Below are 18741 nucleotides of genomic sequence, written 5' to 3'. Positions count from 1 at the left end.
CTTGTCACGCAAACAGAAGATGCCGATTCGATAGTAGTACAGCAACACCGGTGTGTTGGAGAGCAAATCCACAACATTTACAATCCGAGTACGAGGTTTCGCCACTAATCACAACCAGCTTCATCAGGCGACAGCCAGAATTGCGGAGAAATCCTCCCGCTCCGTTCCTTACATAGAGGGATAAACGTGATGTCGCTCACCTGTGAGATCCTCACGTGCGAAGGCCATAGCGGGCGGGGGGGGGTAATGATGCATTTCAATTACAATGGGTATCTATTTCGATTTAAAGCTTTCGTGACTGCAGGGATTCATCTTCTTGGTTCTTTCGGTAAAGTCACGTAGAAGGGAAATAATAAAATAATAAAAAGAAAACATGATAAAATAATTATCACGACGTTTCGGCCACAACGCAAGCAGCCGTCCTCAGGTGAAGAACAGGTCTGTCGGAAAGACAGAGTCTGAATCTCTGACTCTGTCTTTCCGACAGACCTGTTCTTCACCTGAGGACGGCTGCTTGCGTTGTGGCCGAAACGTCGTGAGAATTATTTTATTATGTTTTATTTTTATTATTTTATTATTTCCCTTCTACGTGACTTTACCGAAAGAACCAAGAAAATGGGTATCCAGTTTAACACGTAGTAGGCTTTCACGACACATTTATATATTTACGCGATCCAACCTAAAACACCTCTATTATGGATGATATTGGTCGCGAAAGCCTACGTGTTAAACATTATACATATTACCGGAATGTAAACACATGTTTTTAAACTCAGCTATTTAACGGTTTTTTTTTAGGTTGGGGACGACATTTAGATCTTACGGTTAGTAGGGTAGTTTCATCAGAGTAGGTTTACGTTAACTTGGTTTAAAAATAAAATCTCACGAAACATGAATTAATGTCCGAAACAAAAGGTATCATAAAACATTGTTATTATTGTCCCGACAAAAGTGCGTTCGCATCGCAGCCACCGCGGACGATCTCCCGGAGGACCGACGTGGACCACTGCTGGACCAGGGACCGCGACAGCTGCCACTTTCCATTGCGGTGGTGGAGCCAGATCATCGCAGTAGTGGAATGGCTGCATCACTGCATGCTGCTGCTGTGGTGATTTTGTCCGTACGTTGAACTTATTTCGCACCGTACGCAGCCAACAGCGCTAATTCAGAGGTGTAGGGGAAGGACAACAAACCACATACACAAATTAATTCTAAAGAAATTAGTTTTAAATCCAGATTTTAAATTGCAAAGCTCCGGTAGCTTTTTAATATCGAAAGAACGTTCCAGACGGCCGCAGAAGGCGCATCTAAAAGCGCGCGATGCAGTGACCGCCTCTGTCCGATGGCAAGTCAGAAGCCGCCGTGAGGAAGACCGGACTTCGCGTGGTGGTTGATGCTCCCTGCCAAGATCAGCGAGGTATCGTGGTTCATGCCCCCTTCGTGCTTGTGAATCGCGCATTGGGTCGTCACGTGGTTCCACGGGGCTGTCCCGCGTGACCGCAATTGCCCGCTGACCGGTGGAGGTTCCCGTCTCCCATCTGTGCATCGTCAGCTGTCGGCATCTGCTGCTACTTGCCACGGTTCGTGTGCGGATGCGGTTTGAGGGTTGTGGCCCACAATCAATTGCGAGATGAAGGTTCGCATTTGAAAAGTAAAATACTTATTTGGGAAGCAATCGTCGCTCATTCCTCTGAACACTGAGCAGGACCCTCCTGAAAACAGTTGATACTCGGCAAGGCTTTCGTGGGTAAACAAGCATCATAATGCTCATACGATCGACTGCTCAATCCATTACTGGATAAAGACCTCCCCGAGCCACCGCTCACGATCATGCAGTGTAATAATCCGTGTAGCGCCTGCACGCAAATTGATGTCATTGTTGCACCTCATAGTGGCTAAACATCCTACGCAGGATCATCCTAAAGATGCGTCTTGAGACTCATCTACGAGCTAAGTACATGTATATTGTAATTAAGATTACAATTTCTGCACGCACAAAAATATGTCTGTTTAGCCGTACAGACTGTCGGGGCAAATGCTGTTCGCGAGCACCTATTAGGGCGGCATGGCACACCTGGGGGTGGTGGGGCCAGCGCTACTCCCAGCCGTCTTTGTCTTCCGAGTGCTAATTTTCACATTCCCACAGTTTGAGACAACCTCGGCGAGTCATGGAAAGGTACAAACGCGACTTGGCGATAAAGTGTAACCATGGCCCAGAATCAAACTCAGACAAATGGCATTGTAGCACAGGGTGCAAACAACAGCGCCCACCATTCCCTCCGTACACACGCACGGGAAACATTCAGTGGGCACCACTTCCTGTGATCCTATTGAACATTTGAATCCTCACCGAACCTCGAGATTGTTATTTGACAGATGGGTCCCGCGCACGAAGCTGCCGATATTTCGACCGAACACATTTTTTTTTAACGGGCGCTTTGCTTGCCGGGGCAAATATAGAATACCCGGAAAGAACCCTTAACTCAAGTACAAAGTGAGACACCGCGTACAAGGCACAGGGGGAGGGAATGAGGTGAGCGGGGCACGGGAGATGAGAGAGAGAGAGAGGAGGAGAGAGCGGCGAGGAGGAAGACACGTGTGCGCCGCCACCCCCCACCCCCCAAAATTCAAAGCACATGCCAAGCCACAAATGCCCTCTGCCTCCCAATTGGCATGGCTTCCGAGCGGGCTGCGACCACTTAGGGCGAGGCTGCTTGTGATTTGTGTTTGTGTTTGGTCAACGTGCGTCGCTGCGCGCCCGTGTCGCGACAAGCGGACAACAATCTCACAGCTCGATTGGAAACGCGCCCTCAATCCCCCCTCCCCACTACTCCCCCTGACCGGGCCCACGGGGGCCAGACACGGTCCAGCACTTGGCTTCACCCTCAACGCGGTCACACGAGGCCAACCGCCACTTTGAAACGGCTCGCAAACGACGTGTCACAACACCCATAGTAGAGGTCGCGCATGAATAAATAAATGTGTCGTTAAACCCGCCACCACCCGACACAGCCAATTAGTAAGGTTTGTCACGTTAACAGAACGTAGCCAATTCGTTACGAGTACAGCACTAGTGTATAGTGTAGTGTATAGTTGTTTAGTGTATAGTAGCGTAGTGTATAGTGTAGTATACTAGTACAGCACACCGGTGTGTTGGAGAGCAAATCCACAACATTTACAATCTGAGCACGACGTTTCGCCCGTAATTACAACTAGCTTCATCAGGTTTAACGACGCATTTATATTTACACCATCTAACCCCCCCCCAAAAATCCTATATTATGGATTATATCGGTGGCAAAAGGCCACGTGTTACAATGTTACAACACTGTAAGTTCGCTGATCGCGGTTGAGATGAGCATCAACCATCACGCAAACGCCGGCCATCCTCACAGCAGAGGCCCTTTCTACACGCTTTCATTTAACTCACTCTGTCTGATGTTGTTGTTTGTTGTTGTTGTTGTGTTTGTTGTATCCTCAAATCTTGTAACTCAATTTAAACCCACTTCCCAATGTGGCATCGACTGCAAACTTAGTATATTTATGTCATACTGATGACAATACTATATTCTATCATAAAAATATATTTTTAGACATTATTTTTTATATGTTATGTTTCGGCTTGGGTCTAATTGTCCACGGTCAACTGACGTTGGCTGTAATTGGCCACGGTCCCTTACGTCATGGCAAGCTTCGGAGCCACTTCCTGGAGTCGTGGAGTTCTTCCATTACTAGTACATTTCATAAAAGCGTGTTTAAAAAAAGTTTTTCAAACATCACTTATTTTCTAACCACCGAGCAAAGATGGCGGTCACCGCATCGCGCGTCGCTTTCAGACGCGCTTCTGCGGCCGTCTGGAACGCTCTCTTCCTTTCGGGATTAGGAAGCCACTGGTAGCTGCGCACTTTTAAATCGTCATCTAGATTGACAAAACCCATTCCTTTAGAACTTCTTTTTGTCGTTTAGTTTGTTGTCCTTCGCCCCACAGCAACGATTAGCGTGGTTTGCTACGTACGGCGCCAAGAAAAGTTAAACGTACGTAGGTTGACGATAAAGAGTTTTTTTTTTTAAGCTTTCGTGACTGCAGGGATCCATACTCTTTGGTTCTTTCGGTAAAGTCACGTAGGTAGAAAATAAAATAAAACAACCCAAGTCTTTTCCCATAGTCCATCATGCTTCTACTGCTATTCCCTGCCCCCACCTCCAGCTACGACCAGGCCTAGCCCAATCCCTATCACTACTTTACTCCTATCACTACCACTATCACTACCCCTATCACAACTCCAACCCTTATCATTATCCCAACACCAATCACCACCCCTATCCAAACCCCTTCCTCCTAACCTCTCCTGCCAGTCCTCCAAAGTGTCACCCTAACTACACCGCCACCACCACTTTTCACAACAACAACCCCACTCTCGATTTCAACCGCTGCCGTCTCACGTGCAATTCATTTTTATTGATTTTGCCCACGTGACATTACGATTGTTGTTTGTCCCCTCCCGCCCGCGATCGGGGCTAGCGTCGATTTATTAAAACGATTATCATAATTTTCATTCACACGTGTTTATATATATATTTTTTAAAAAACAACCTCCCCCATTAAAGCTGGGGGCTTTCCCCCAAGCCCCGGCCGCGTCTTCACCTGCGTGCCGTTGATGGCGTTGAGCGGAGCGCACTGCTCGTGGACGCGCTCCACGGCGCCGCTCCTCTTGCGCTGCCGCCGCGCGAGTCGCGCCAGGTGCGCGTCCAGGGAGGGCACCCGGCGGCCGCGCACGTCGCCCTCCGTGAGCGACGCCGCCAGCAGCAGCAGCCACACGGGACGCTTGCGCTCCCAGTCGCCCGCCAGAGCACGGAACAGCAGCTCGGCCGACGCGGCGCCGCTCGGGATGCCGCCGCCTGAGTCGTCGAACCGAGACGCCGGTGCCGGCTTGGAGCCCAACCACACGGGCATCATGCCGCGCACGTACTCCAGGTGATGCTGCGCGCGTCGGGAGGGACGAGAGAGCGGTCGACGGTGGTGGTGGTGGCGATGAGGAGGGTGGGGAAGAGGTGTAACAGGAGGAGGGAGGGTTTAGGGTATCCGTTGGGCAATTCGCGCGCAGCGCTTCATTCCCACGAATGAACGTCAAGATTGAAAGCCGATTTCTTTAGAACTGCTTTGTGTGTTTAGTGTGGTGTCCTTCCCCCACACCGCCGATGAACTCGGTTGGCTACGCACGGTACGGAAGAAGTTCAGCATACATACAAGATGCAGCTCACCATCTTCACGATCCTTCACAGACTCATCACTGCCTATCTCTCCCCTCTCATCTCACTCCACTTCTCTCCACACACTCTCCTGCCTCTCCCCTCTCAGCTCACTCTACTCCCCTCCACGAACTCTCCAACCTCTCTCCTCTCATCTCACTCTACTCCCCTCCACGCACTCTCTAAATCTTCTCACTCATCTCACTCTACTCCCCTCCACGCACTCTCCTACATCTTCCCACTCATCTCACTCTACTTCCCTCCACGCACTCTCCTACATCTCCCCACTCATCTCACTCTACTGCCCTCCACGCACTCTCCTGCCTCTCCTCTCTCATCTCACTCTACTCCCCTCCACGCTCTCTCCTACCTCTCCCCTCTCATCTCACTCTACTCCCCTCCACGCACTCTCCTGCCTCTCCCCTCTCATCTCACTCTACTCCCCTCCACGCACTCTCCTGCCTCTCCCTTCTCATCTCACTCTTCTGCCTTCAACGCCTCTCCCCTCTCATCTATATAATTGTATTATGCTGGATCAACAATTAATAACAAAAAATATAGACACACAACTTTGGAAGATCCCGAAACGAGTTAACGTTTCCGTTGACACAAAACCTGACATCACAGAAGGCGATGTCAATCCCACGCCATCACTACTGTCATTCTGACTGCACGTGGCGTTTGTGTGACATCACTATCGTTAGCTCGAATGCATTTGAAGTCAGTACAGCGTGCCAAACGATCTGCAAAATCTAAAATAAAAGACATATCCAAAACTGTCCATAAAAACCCAAATCTACAAAATCGATTATTTAGTTTTAAAACGAAGCAATTTTTTTCCTTCAGAAGCGACCTGGTCACAGATGATAGCTAAAAGAAGTGGCTTATCGCGTGGAAAATTATTGCAGCCAAATACTCTAAACGCGTGATGTTAATTCGAAATGTGGAAGGAAAAACCGGGAGGAGCCGGAGAAAATTTGACGCGACCACGGGGAGAGAGAACACAAATTATCCAAATATACATGCGTCAGGGTCAAACCCACGACCTCCAGTATGCCAGGCGAGGTAGTTAACATCTCGCCACCGTGGCACCCATATATATAGCTTAGAGAGGAAACGTGAGGCTCGTTATTTTTCAGAAGCGACCTGGTCACATCGGATAGCTCAGCGAAGGGGCTTATCACGTGGGAATGTATAGCAGCCAAATACTTTGAACGCGTGATGTTAATTCTAAATATAGAGGGAAAAGCCGGAGGACCCGGAGAAAAATCCACGCGACCAGGGGGAGAGAGAGAATATACAAACTCTTAGGTTTTTTCGGTAAAGTCACGTAGGTAAAAAATAAAATTTAAATTAATAAAAGTAAAAGAAAAATCACGACGTTTCGGAGGCAACACAAGCTTCCGTCTTCAAGACTTACTTTACTTGATACAGCAATCGTGCTGTGACGGTTCCACCTGAAGACGGAAGCTTGTGTTGCCTCCGAAACGTCGTCATTTTAATTCTACTTTTATTAATTTTTATTTTATTTTTTACCTACGTGACTTTACCGAAAAAACCTAAGAGTACGAATCCTTGCAGTCACGAAAGCTTCAAATCTAGAATCCAAATGTACAGTCGCAAAGAAGCTCGGGATCGAATCCACGACCTCCTGTATACCGGGCGATGTTGTTAACATCTCAAATCCACAACTCAAAACAACGGAAACAACTTGCGGCTGGGGTGGGTGGGTGGTGGTGGTGGGTGGGGGAGGAGGGACCGCCGTGCCCCCCCCCTCCCCCCGTACCTTGAGCCGCGAGTAGAGTGCCACGGGCAGCGCCTCGCCCGGCAGCGTCTCGCCGTGCGGCAGCCTCTGGCAGGCCGAGAGCGCCTCCATGGTCCGCGGCTCCGACACGTCGAGCTCGAAGTAGACGCTGTGCGACAGCGCGAACGCGCGCTTCGCGTTGCCCGGCACGAAGGGCCACACGCGCTCGTAGGGGACGTGCACGGTGCCGAAGAGGAAGGCCGGCGGGGAGCGCTCCACGCGCCACAGGAACGAGTTGAGGTCGCCCTGCTGCGCGGTGCGGTGGGGGGACGATGGGACGGACGCGGCGCGGCTATTAACAGTTGTGTTGTTGGTTAGACATCGACTGACATGAACTTATTTTTTTGTTCTTTCGGTAAAGTCACGTAGAAGGGAAATAAAAAAATTATATTGATAGAAAACAATACAAATTCTCGCGACGTTTCGACTGCAACACGAGCAATCATCATCAGGTGTGAAATCCACAGGTGTGAAATAATAAAATCATATAAATTTAAAAGAATAAAAATTCTCGCGACGTTTCGACTGCAAATCCAAGCAATCATCAGCAGGTGCTTGTTTTGCTTGTGATGCAGTCGAAACGTCGTGATAATTTTTATTGTTTTATATTTATATTATTTTATTATTTCCCTTCTACGTGACTTTACCGAAAAAACCTAAGAATATGAATCATTGCAGTCACGAAAGCTTCAAGACAAAATGACATTAACTTATTATTTGGTTCTTTCGGTAAAGTCACGTAGGTAAAAAATTAAATTAAATATTTTTATTTTTATATTTTTATTTTATTTTTCACCTACGTGACTTTACCGAATGAACCAAAGAATATGGATCCTTGCAGTCACGAAAGCTTCAAATCTAGAATGACATTTACTTGCTAATTTTTTCATTAACTTTTACATGCTACTCTCATCAAAATACATATGCTAATCCTACACGCCAATCTGATCTCTTATGCGCTACGGAAGCTCATTCACTTTGCACTATAATCCAACATGCTAATCTAAGTTCAGTTCCCTTTAACGTTCCAGGCTATTCATTACCTTTACACTATAATACCCCATTGACACTACTTCGGCTACCTTTGTTCTCAAAAACTTCTATAAACTCTTGCTGGTGACAGCTTCTCTTCACAAGGCAGCAGACATCGTGCTGCTCGCAGCAGACATTGCGGCTGTCGCGATTTTCACCCGAAGACGATGGCTTGTGTTGCGCCAGAAACGTCGTGATTTATTTTTATTTCATTTTCTACCTACGTGACTTTACCGAAAGAACCAAAGAGTATGGATTCCTGCAGTCACGAAAGCTTCAAATCAAGGTTGTTGTTGTTGTTGTTGTGGTTTTTGTTGTTATTGTTGATATTGTTGTTATTTTTGTCTTGCTGTTGTTATTGTTGTTGACATTGTTGTTATTGCTATCGCTGTTGTTGACATTGATAGAAACTTTTCGGATCCCCTTGGGGGGTTCGGCGAGGAGACATTTGGGGAGGCCACAGGGAGAGAGGGGTGTTATACAGGTAGGAGCACGGATAAGGGTCTCAGCAGCAGCAGCTTCTTATCATCAGCATGAACACAATCGGCCACGGTCTATATCCACTGCTGGATGAACGTCTCCCTACACCGTCACCGTTCCTTGCATCTTACGATGCCAAGACCCGTTACATTTTGCTGCGCCATCTCACCACAGCACATGGAGATGATCTCATCACACCGCCCTTGCCGTGATCATCATCTAGGGTGCAATTCCCCCTCCAACCCCCCCCCCCCCCTGGCTGCCATTCTGTCACCAGGCTTGTCCATCTGACGTCATTCCCTCCTCGCCGTCACACGCTTAGCCCGAGCCCATTTTACTTAACGAATCCTTAATGCTCGATACGTGGGCTCCGCTGCTTAACGTCAGACAACGTGTACACCATTTTCGCCCTGACATCAACAACAAGTTGCCTTACCGCCCTCGAGGTAGACTTTGGGGAGAACGCAGCGGGGAGCGGGGTCGTAGGGGTGTGATCGGGATGTGACGAAGGCATGGATTTGGGTCTCGGCAGCGGCTTATCGTCATCATGGACGTAGTCCACCACGGTCTATCCACTGCTGGATGAAGGCCTCCTCACGCCTCATCGTGCTTTTGTTACTCAGGTGTCCAGTGATCGAGATGTTAAATTTCGTCTCAACGGGTTCTCACCCCACTGTCAAGATGTCTGTTCATTGTCAACGCGGTGACAATGAACACCCATTGTCACCCATTGTCACCGCCACCCATTGTCACCACGACCCATTGTCACCCATTGCCACCGTGACCCATTGTCGCCCATTGTCACCACGACCCATTGTCACCACGACCCATTGTCACCCATTGTCACCACGACCCATTGTCACCACGACCCATTGTCACCCATTGTCACCACGACCCATTGTCACCACGACCCATTGTCACCGCGACCCATTGTCACCGCGATCCATTGTCACCGCAATCCATTGTCACCGTGACCCGTATCATTAGCAATATTCATGGCCGACATCACGGCCATCGGAACTAAATGATGATCATGATGGGAATTGCAACAAGAAAAACTCATGACAATTGTCAATAACGCTGTGGCCCTTAAAAGTTGACATGTGTATAACAGGCAATGTTTTGCACAGTGGCCCTTCTTGCTATGAAGAAGGACCATTGCTCAATATTGAAAAAGATATAATGTAAAGATAACAATTGTACAGAATTTTCTTATTTGCCCAGGAGAGCCACACGGATGATCGGGACTTAATTCCAGGAGGGATCTTGCATTTGTTTTTTACTTGTAAGATGTTTACAAGCATTCGACGAGTTGTATGTGTTATTATTATCTACGTCGGGAGAAAACCAGAGCACCCAGAGAAAACCCACGCAGTGCGAGGGGGCAACGCTCGATTCCCGTACAGATGGAAACGTCCGTCAATGAGTCCACTCACTGCACCGCCTTCTGCGGGACACGGCACCTCCACGACGCCCACTTGTGGAAGGGAGTTTCATAACCACATCTGTGCGTGATCCACCAACCCTCGCTGCTGCTGCTGTCGCCACAGTACTGGGTTACAGGCAGCCCACGTGCTGCAGTGTACGTCACCACCGCTGAGCGGCTGTGGTGTTTCAGGCATTGGGCCTTCTGCTGTGAGGAAGGGCCATTCGCCAATACATCACCGATTATATATATGTGTGTATTTTTAAGGCCACACAGTGCTATTGACGAGTTGTTTTTGTTGGTGTTGTTGTTGTTTAGTTCTGCTCGTGCACCGCTGCCAACGCAGCAGCATCAACAAATACCGTGCAATCACCTAGTTGACACTGTCGATTAATTTGCAATATAACAGCAGCCACGCCGTTGCCATCGTCACCATCGTCATCGTCATTGCCACCATCGTCATTGCCACCATCGTCATTGCCACCATCGTCATCGTCATTGCCACCATCGTCATTGCCACCATCGTCATTGCCACCATCGTCATTGCCACCATCGTCATTGCCATCATCGTCATTGCCACCATCGTCATTGCCACCATCGTCATTGCCACCATCGTCATTGCCATCATCGTCATTGCCACCATAGTCATTGCCACCATCGTCATTGCCACCATCGTCATTGCCACCATCGTCATTGCCACCATCGTCATCGTCATTGCCACCATCGTCATTGCCACCATCGTCATTGCCACCATCGTCATCGTCACCGCTATCGTTTTTCCATTTTCTTTTGCCATCGACGAGGTCCATTAAATCGCCATCGCTCCCGCCGAGCGCACCGCAACCATCGTCACCACGATCGGGTCTCTTTGATTCAGAACAAATCGACGCCACCGCTGCGGACTCGTGCGAGGCTCGTGCACGCCGGCGCGTTGGTAAGTAGTGCGTCTCTCGGCGAAGCGGCGTGGAATGTTTCGTTCACAGTCGACTGTGGGGCCCTTCAAGAGAGAGCGCATCGCCGTCACCGCGCCGGTTCGAGCAGCGAAACGTCTACACTTTCCTAAAGGAAACGCTCGGAGTAACCGACATCCGCTCCCGCCACCGCTGCCTCCTACGCCTGCAGTAGAAGCATCCACACAACACCTGTTGAGTCGGTGCCCCCTGCCACGAACACCATCTGCGCGCGTCTGCGTTACGCGGTTCTACAGTTATAGCCCATCCACATGCCGCCGCGAATGGAGAGTGAGACGGGAGATGCGACGCGAGGCACAGGCGGAGCGAGCGAGGGTGGTGTGAGCTTGTGGAGAGAAGTTTGTCCCGTGCACAGATAATCACAATCACGCTGTGTGTTGCCTGTGCGGGGGGGGGGGGTGTAGTTAGGGCCATCCCCTCCCCCCGAGATCGATCACCGCTCGCGACAGACAAGGGTGCTAGGTCGACGCAGCCTCAAATGGGTACCAGGTGCAAAACGTCGGCACCGGGGAGACAAAGGCGGTCGGGCGTGACAATTTGGCCACTCATTCCTCCTCGAGTGCCGTGCCGGCCTTCATAGGCGCTCGCTAACAGCACTTGCCCCAACAGTCTGTTCAGGCTATACGGGGGATCTTTGTGTGTGCATGTGGAAAGCGGTTAGCACGATGAACTCTGAACCCGGCCGATCTGGTTTCAGTAAAAAACAAACATCGCTCTGAGTTTATCCGCGGAGTTTAAACGATTCAAACTGACCTGGTCTTGTCTGGGCTGGCTCTGAGAGGATTCTTCTTCACAATCGTCCCACGACTCTCGTTTGATTCGTTCCATCGCTTTCTTCTCCCGAGAAGCCCCACCCCCCCGCTACGTGCAAGTTCTCTCGCGATCACAGCTACGGTGGCGCTCCTCCATCAACTGGGGCGCCCCAGATGTTATCTCTCTCGCCCGTTATCAGAGGTCGCAACCGGGTACCCGATACCCGTACCCTACCCGATACCCGGCTACCCGTACCCGGCCTGGTACGGGTACCCGTTTGCGACCCTGGTGCGGCCGGGTACGGGTACGGGTAGGCCGTGAGTCACTGGTGAGTCACCGTTTGTCACTCATTTCCCAACGTCTTGTCTCTTCTCACAATTCAAGTTCCTAGAATCAACCCACCCGCGCCTGCAACATGGCTTCATCCCAGAGGTCGCAATCTGGTACCCGATACCCGTACCCTACCCGATACCCGGCCGGGTACGGGTAGCCGGGTATCGGGTAGGGTACGGGTACCCGTTTGCGACCCTGGTGCGGGCGGGTACGGGTAAGGAATCAAAACCCGTTTGCGACCTCTGCCCATTATGCAGGAGGTCGTGGGTTCGATCTCACGAACTCTGACGCCTGCTGTGTGTGTCTCTCTCTCTGTCTCTCCCAGTGGTCGCGTGGATTTTTCTCCGGGTCCTCCGGTTTTGTTTTTAACTTCGCCTTTCCGCCTCCACATTTAGAATCAACAGCACGCGTTTTGATTGTGCGGCTGCTAGAAATGTCCACTTCGTCGGGCTATCGTTTGTGACCAGGTCGCCTCTGCTAAAAAAGATCTACACAGCCAAGTGGGCCTCAGCTGGTAAAATAAAAATAAATGGTTTAGAGCTTTGTTTAGCTGCTCGAAGGATCGTGAACCACCCCATCACCCCCCTTGACGCCAACAGCCCCGCCAGCGTCCGGCAATCTGCCCCCCCGCGTCTCGTTCTGTGCAACAAGTCGGGCGCTCTCCCGGATTCATCGCAACGGCACAGCCCTGGCGCACGACGGGACCCGGTGGGCGACCCCGCGCGCACCACGACCCCGCGACGACCACAACCTCCTCTTTACAACCTCCTCTTTACAACCTCCTCTTTACAACCTCCTCTTTACAACCTCCTTTCGCTCGCGAGCGTCTTTCCCTCGTCGCCGCCACCGCTCCCAAACCTCTCCGGGCCAAGTGACGCGCTCGCTCAGGCCCCCATGAGATGAGCGTAGAGTGACCGTAGTGGTGAGTGTAGAGCGATCTTAGTGGTGAGTGTAGTGGTGAGTGTAGTGGTGGTGAGTGTAGTGGTGAGTAGTGGTGAGTGTAGTGGTGAGTGTAGTGGTGAGTGTAGAGCCACCGTAGTGGTGAGTGTGGTGGTGAGCGTAGTGGTGAGCGTAGTGGTGAATGTAGAACAACCGTAAAGGTGAGAAGAGAGAAAACATTGTTGTTGTTGTCTTTGTTGTTGTTGTCTTTGTTGTTGTCGTCGTTGTTGTCGCCTTGCTGGGCGCGATGCCGGACGCTTCACTCCACGTCCCGGGAACTTCTTCAGGGATTCAATTGAAGGAAGCTCTGGTTGATCCAGCGTGTCGTCACAACCCTCCTCCACCCGACGCAGAACAACTGGCAACGTTGGTCACGTGATGGAACGAACGTGCCCGGATCACTCTCGGGCAGGGGTCTTCAAAGACCTCTTCGCCAAGTTATTGATTGAGGACCACCGTTTCGCATTGCGCCTCTTGAACATTTGAGGGATTTCCCCCCCCCCCCCCCCATAACAGACTTTTTTTGTGTTTAGATCGCGTAAATATAAATGTGCCGTTAAACCCGCCACCACCCGACACGGCCAATTACTAAGGTTTGTCACGTGAACATAACGTAGCCAATTCGTTACTAGTACAGCACACCGGTGTGTCGGAGAGCAAAGCCACAACATTTACACTGCGAGCAGGACGTTTCGCCAGTAATGACAACCAGCTTCATCAGGCGGAGTGCCAGAGTTGTGGAGAACTCCTCCTGCTTGGGTCTTGAATAGCGGCATGAATGTGATGCCGTCACCGGCGAGCCAGATCAGGTGTATGTCTACGCGCCTGTCTCTAATCCATCGTTCTGCCGACCAATCTTTATATTTGCTAGATATATTTAGATATTGCGCTACGATAGATCGTATAGTTGGCTATCTCAGTCAGCGCCGTCAGTGTTAGACGGCTGGTGCTGTGTCCAGGCTGCGCTGAGCTGCTGTGGAGAGAGTGTGGACAAGACCGTGAAAGTTGTTCATGAAGAAGGTGCCTCCTAGAAGCTCTGTCTCTCTCTGAATCGATGACACTGCACGTGCACTGTTGTGTTCAGCTGGGCGATCCTCCGCGAATTGTTAATGAGGCAGCTTCGTGCTGGGAGTGAGTGTGTATGAGTGAGTGTTTGTGAGTGTTTGTGTGTGTGAGTGTTTGTGTGAGTCAGTGAGTGTTTGTGTGAGTCAGTGAGTGTGTGTGTGTATGTGTGAGTGTTTGTGTGAGTCAGTGAGTGTTTGTGTGTGTCAGTGAGTGTTTGTGTGAGTCAGTGAGTGTTTGTGTGTATGTGTGAGTGTTTGTGTGAGTCAGTGAGTGTTTGTGTGAGTCAGTGAGTGTTTGTGTGTGTCAGTGAGTGTTTGTATGTGAGTGTTTTGTGTGTGAGTGTTTGTGTGAGTCAGTGAGTGTGTGTGAGTGTTTGTGTGAGTCAGTGAGTGTTTGTGTGTGTGAGTGTTTGTGTGTGTGTGTGTTTGTGTGAGTCAGTGAGTGTGTGTGTGTGTGTTTGTGTGAGTCAGTGAGTGTGTGTGTGTGTGAGTGTTTGTGTGTGTGTGTGAGAGTGTTTGTGTGTGTGAGAGTGTTTGTGTGTGAGTGTTTGTGTATGTGCGTGAGTGTTTATGTGTGTGCGTGAGTGTTTGTGTGAGTTAGTGTCTATGTGAGTGTTTGTGTGAGTGAGTGTCTGTGTGAGTGTTTGTGTGTGTGCGTGAGTGTTTGTGTGTGTGCGTGAGTGAGTGTTTGTATGAGTGAGTGTCAATGTGTGTTTGTGTGTGTGTGAGTGTTTGTGTGTGTGTGTGTTTGTGTGAGTCAGTGAGTGTGTGTGTGTGTGTTTGTGTGAGTCAGTGAGTGTGTGTGTGTGTGAGTGTTTGTGTGTGTGTGTGATAGTGTTTGTGTGTGTGTGAGAGTGTTTGTGTGTGAGTGTTTGTGTATGTGCGTGAGTGTTTATGTGTGTGCGTGAGTGTTTGTGTGAGTTAGTGTCTATGTGAGTGTTTGTGTGAGTTAGTGTCTATGTGAGTGTTTGTGTGAGTGAGTGTCTGTGTGAGTGTTTGTGTGTGTGCGTGAGTGTTTGTGTGTGTGCGTGAGTGAGTGTTTGTATGAGTGAGTGTCAATGTGTGTTTGTGTGTGTGTGTGAGTGTTTGTGTGTGTGTGTGTTTGTGTGAGTCAGTGAGTGTGTGTGTGTGTGTTTGTGTGAGTCAGTGAGTGTGTGTGTGTGTGAGTGTTTGTGTGTGTGTGTGTGTGATAGTGTTTGTGTGTGTGTGAGAGTGTTTGTGTGTGAGTGTTTGTGTATGTGCGTGAGTGTTTATGTGTGTGCGTGAGTGTTTGTGTGAGTTAGTGTCTATGTGAGTGTTTGTGTGAGTTAGTGTCTATGTGAGTGTTTGTGTGAGTGAGTGTCTGTGTGAGTGTTTGTGTGTGTGCGTGAGTGTTTGTGTGTGTGCGTGAGTGAGTGTTTGTATGAGTGAGTGTCAATGTGTGTTTGTGTGTGTGTGTGAGTGTTTGTGTGTGTGTGTGTGTTTGTGTGAGTCAGTGAGTGTGTGTGTGTGTGTTTGTGTGAGTCAGTGAGTGTGTGTGTGTGTGAGTGTTTGTGTGTGTGTGTGATAGTGTTTGTGTGTGTGTGAGAGTGTTTGTGTGTGAGTGTTTGTGTATGTGCGTGAGTGTTTATGTGTGTGCGTGAGTGTTTGTGTGAGTTAGTGTCTATGTGAGTGTTTGTGTGAGTGAGTGTCTGTTTGAGTGTTTGTGTGTGTGCGTGAGTGTTTGTGTGTGCGTGAGTGAGTGTTTGTATGAGTGAGTGTTAATGTGTGTTTGTGTGTGTGTGTGAGTGTTTGTGTGTGTGTGTGTGTTTGTGTGAGTCAGTGAGTGTGTGTGTTTGTGTGAGTCAGTGAGTGTGTGTGTGTGTGAGTGTTTGTGTGTGTGTGTGTGAGAGTGTTTGTGTGTGTGTGAGAGTGTTTGTGTGTGAGTGTTTGTGTATGTGCGTGAGTGTTTATGTGTGTGCGTGAGTGTTTGTGTGAGTTAGTGTCTATGTGAGTGTTTGTGTGAGTGAGTGTCTGTGTGAGTGTTTGTGTGTGTGCGTGAGTGTTTGTGTGAGTGTTTGTATGAGTGAGTGTTAATGTGTGTTTGTGTGAGTGTTTGTGTGAGTGAGTGTCTGTGTGAGTGTTTGTGTGAGTGAGTGTCTGTGTGAGTGTTTGTGTGTGTGCGTGAGTGTTTGTGTGAGTGAGTGTTAATGTGTGTGAGTGTTTGTGTGTGTGAGTGAGTGAGTTTTTGTGTGAGTGAGTGTTAATGTGTGTTTGTGTGTGTTTGTGTGAGTGAGTGTCTGTGTGAGTGTTTGTGTGTGTGCGTGAGTGCTTGTGTGAGTGAGTGTTAATGTGTGTGAGTGTTTGTGTGAGTGAGTGTTAATGAGTGTTTGTGTGTCTGTGCAATTGTGGTTACTCGTTGCGCCCCTTCCAAATAGCAAACCAGCATCAGGACTCAAGGTAAGTGAAAATAAAGTGTGTTTTTCTATTTGTGTTACTTTATTTTATGTTGTATTTACTATATACAGCATTTAAGTACGGTGTTACATGCAAATGTACAATAAATCTTATTCATGAGTTGAACAATGCTTCCCTTTTTGTTGAACATTCATAACAATGACCGCATGGGAATTTAAATACAATTCATTGTTCTGTTCCGACTTGCTAACCCTTCGACTTACGAACGCGGCTCGGTGTTCGTAAGTCGGGGACTGCCGGCAAACGTTCCGAGAACGAGTTGAAGGGAATTCGCAATAACGGGACGGGCCGTTTAAGAAAACAAGTGTTCCACTGCGAGTTGCCTGAATGACAGCAGACCGTGACATTTGTTCTCTCTCCCATTTTTTGTATTCTTCTTCTTTGGACATTCGGTTGTAAATGCCAGAGGCTCCACACAGCCAAACAAAAGCAGCTGTTCAATACTCGCCAGTGGCGATGGTGGCAACAGCAGCAGCAGCAAACATGTTCAGCGGCTAAATGCGCAAAGTCAAGATCTGCTGCCGCCACTGGCCACGTCGAGAGGGCTTCAGCGGGGAGAGAGAGAAGAGAGAGTTCGTGTTGCTGTTCCTCCTCCTTTGAAGGAGCGCAGACTACAGGGGGGTTTACTAATATGGTCCTTAGTTTAGAGTTGCATGATTTAAATCGCACTACTGTGGCTTGTCTTCGATGTATCTGCGTGTCTTCGTGGGTCTCTACGTATCTCTATGTATGTCTATGTATCTCTATCTGTCCCTATATATCTACATGAGTCTCTATGCACAGTGTCTCTATGGGTTTATTGTGTGGTCCATAGCTCGGGTTGCAAGGCTACTATCGCACTACTGTTGCTTGTCTTCGATGTATCTGCGTGTCTTCGTGGGTCTCTACGTATCTCTATGTATGTCTATGTATCTCTATCTGTCCCTATATATCTACATGAGTCTCTATGTACAATGTCTCTATGGGTTTATTGTGTGGTCCATAGCTCGGGTTGCAAGGATACAATCGCACTACTGTTGCTTGTCTTTGATGTATCTGCGTGTCTTCGCGGGTCTCTACGTATTTCTATGTATGTCTATGTATCTCTGAGTCTCTGTGCATCTCTATGAGTCGCTATGTACGGTATCTCTACGTGTCTATGTATCCGTGCGTGTCTCGATGTATCTCCACGAGTCTCTGTGAATCTTCCTGCATCTCTGTCTTCCAAACCGTCCAGCGCAGAGCTCAAAACTTTCAGCACGTATCATTCACTTATTTATATTTTAACCAGCGGCACACAACACACACAAAAACACCGCACACACACAAAACCACGAACGGCACACTCATGCGGTGACCAGGCAGCTGGCCCGACACGAATAACAAACAAGATAAACACGAGGAAATTAAATCGAGGAGGAGGGGGGGGTCTGGAGAACGTTGGGCGCTTACTTTCTTTGGCAGTGGGCAGCGAACATCGTCGTGCCCGTTTCCTCCGGCGAGGACAGACAGCGCCGCGACCACGGTGACAAACCCGTGGCGCATCTTCGCCCACGAGCTCGCCGCGTTTGTGACGACGGTGATGGTGACGACGTTGTCGTCGTTGTTGTTGTTGACCGGCGACGAAGACGACCACGACGATGCTATGAAGTCACCGCGAAGCCTCCTGCTGTCGCTCGCCGCGCCTCAATTCTGCTGCTCGCACCAGTTGGATTCCCCGCTGTGGCATTTTTGAGAAAATGTAGGAATCGGGGGAGTCGGTGGTGGTGGTGGTGGGGGCCCGCACTGGGGAGGTTTATCGTGGGGTGGGGGGACCGTGCGTGTGATGCGAGTGAGCGCTGTGTGAAGTTGCTGCCGGTCTGGTTAAACAGCCGTGTGTGTGTGTTGGGTCACATACTCCACAGACACGCCCCCAACCCATGCACACACGTGCACGCACGGACACACGTGCACGCGCACACGTGCACGCACGGGCACGCGCGCGCGCAAGGCAACATACAGACACCCACATTGACACCAGACACGCATGTACGCATGCACACACACGCGCGCACCCAGATACATACCCTTGCATACGCACGTATGCTGAACTTCTTTCGCACCGTACGTATCCAACCGCGCTCTTCGGATGTGCGGGGGGGGGGGAAGGACAACAGACTAAGTATACAAATCTGTTCTAAAGAAATGAGTTTTCAATCGAAAATTACTTGAAAGTGCATCGCTCCAGTGGCGTTCTAATATCGGAAGGAAGAGCGTTCCAGACGGCCGCAGAAG

At 49.5% G+C, this 18741-nt stretch overlaps 1 protein-coding gene across 1 annotated transcript in view; it reads right to left on the bottom strand.

The window, feature by feature from the left end:
• The window catches only part of TRABD2B (TraB domain containing 2B), a 37552-nt gene extending 19539 nt beyond the window's left edge, over positions 1-18013 (bottom strand). Inside the window, exons 1-3 of the mRNA XM_078867849.1 lie at positions 17920-18013; positions 7037-7303; positions 4646-4981 (exon numbers count right to left, since the gene is read on the bottom strand). Of these exons, the coding sequence (XP_078723975.1) occupies positions 4646-4981; positions 7037-7303; positions 17920-18012 (696 nt within the window). The 5' untranslated portion in view covers position 18013. The remainder of the gene's footprint in view (positions 1-4645; positions 4982-7036; positions 7304-17919) is intronic.
• Between the last annotated feature and the right edge of the window lie 728 nt (positions 18014-18741).

The sequence above is a fragment of the Lampetra fluviatilis genome, chromosome 24 (genome assembly GCF_964198595.1).
Source record: "Lampetra fluviatilis chromosome 24, kcLamFluv1.1, whole genome shotgun sequence".
In the NCBI taxonomy this organism is placed as follows: Eukaryota; Metazoa; Chordata; class Hyperoartia; order Petromyzontiformes; family Petromyzontidae; genus Lampetra; species Lampetra fluviatilis.
The sequence above is the reverse complement of the archived record's forward strand: the minus strand, read 5'-3'. Positions and strand labels throughout refer to the sequence as shown.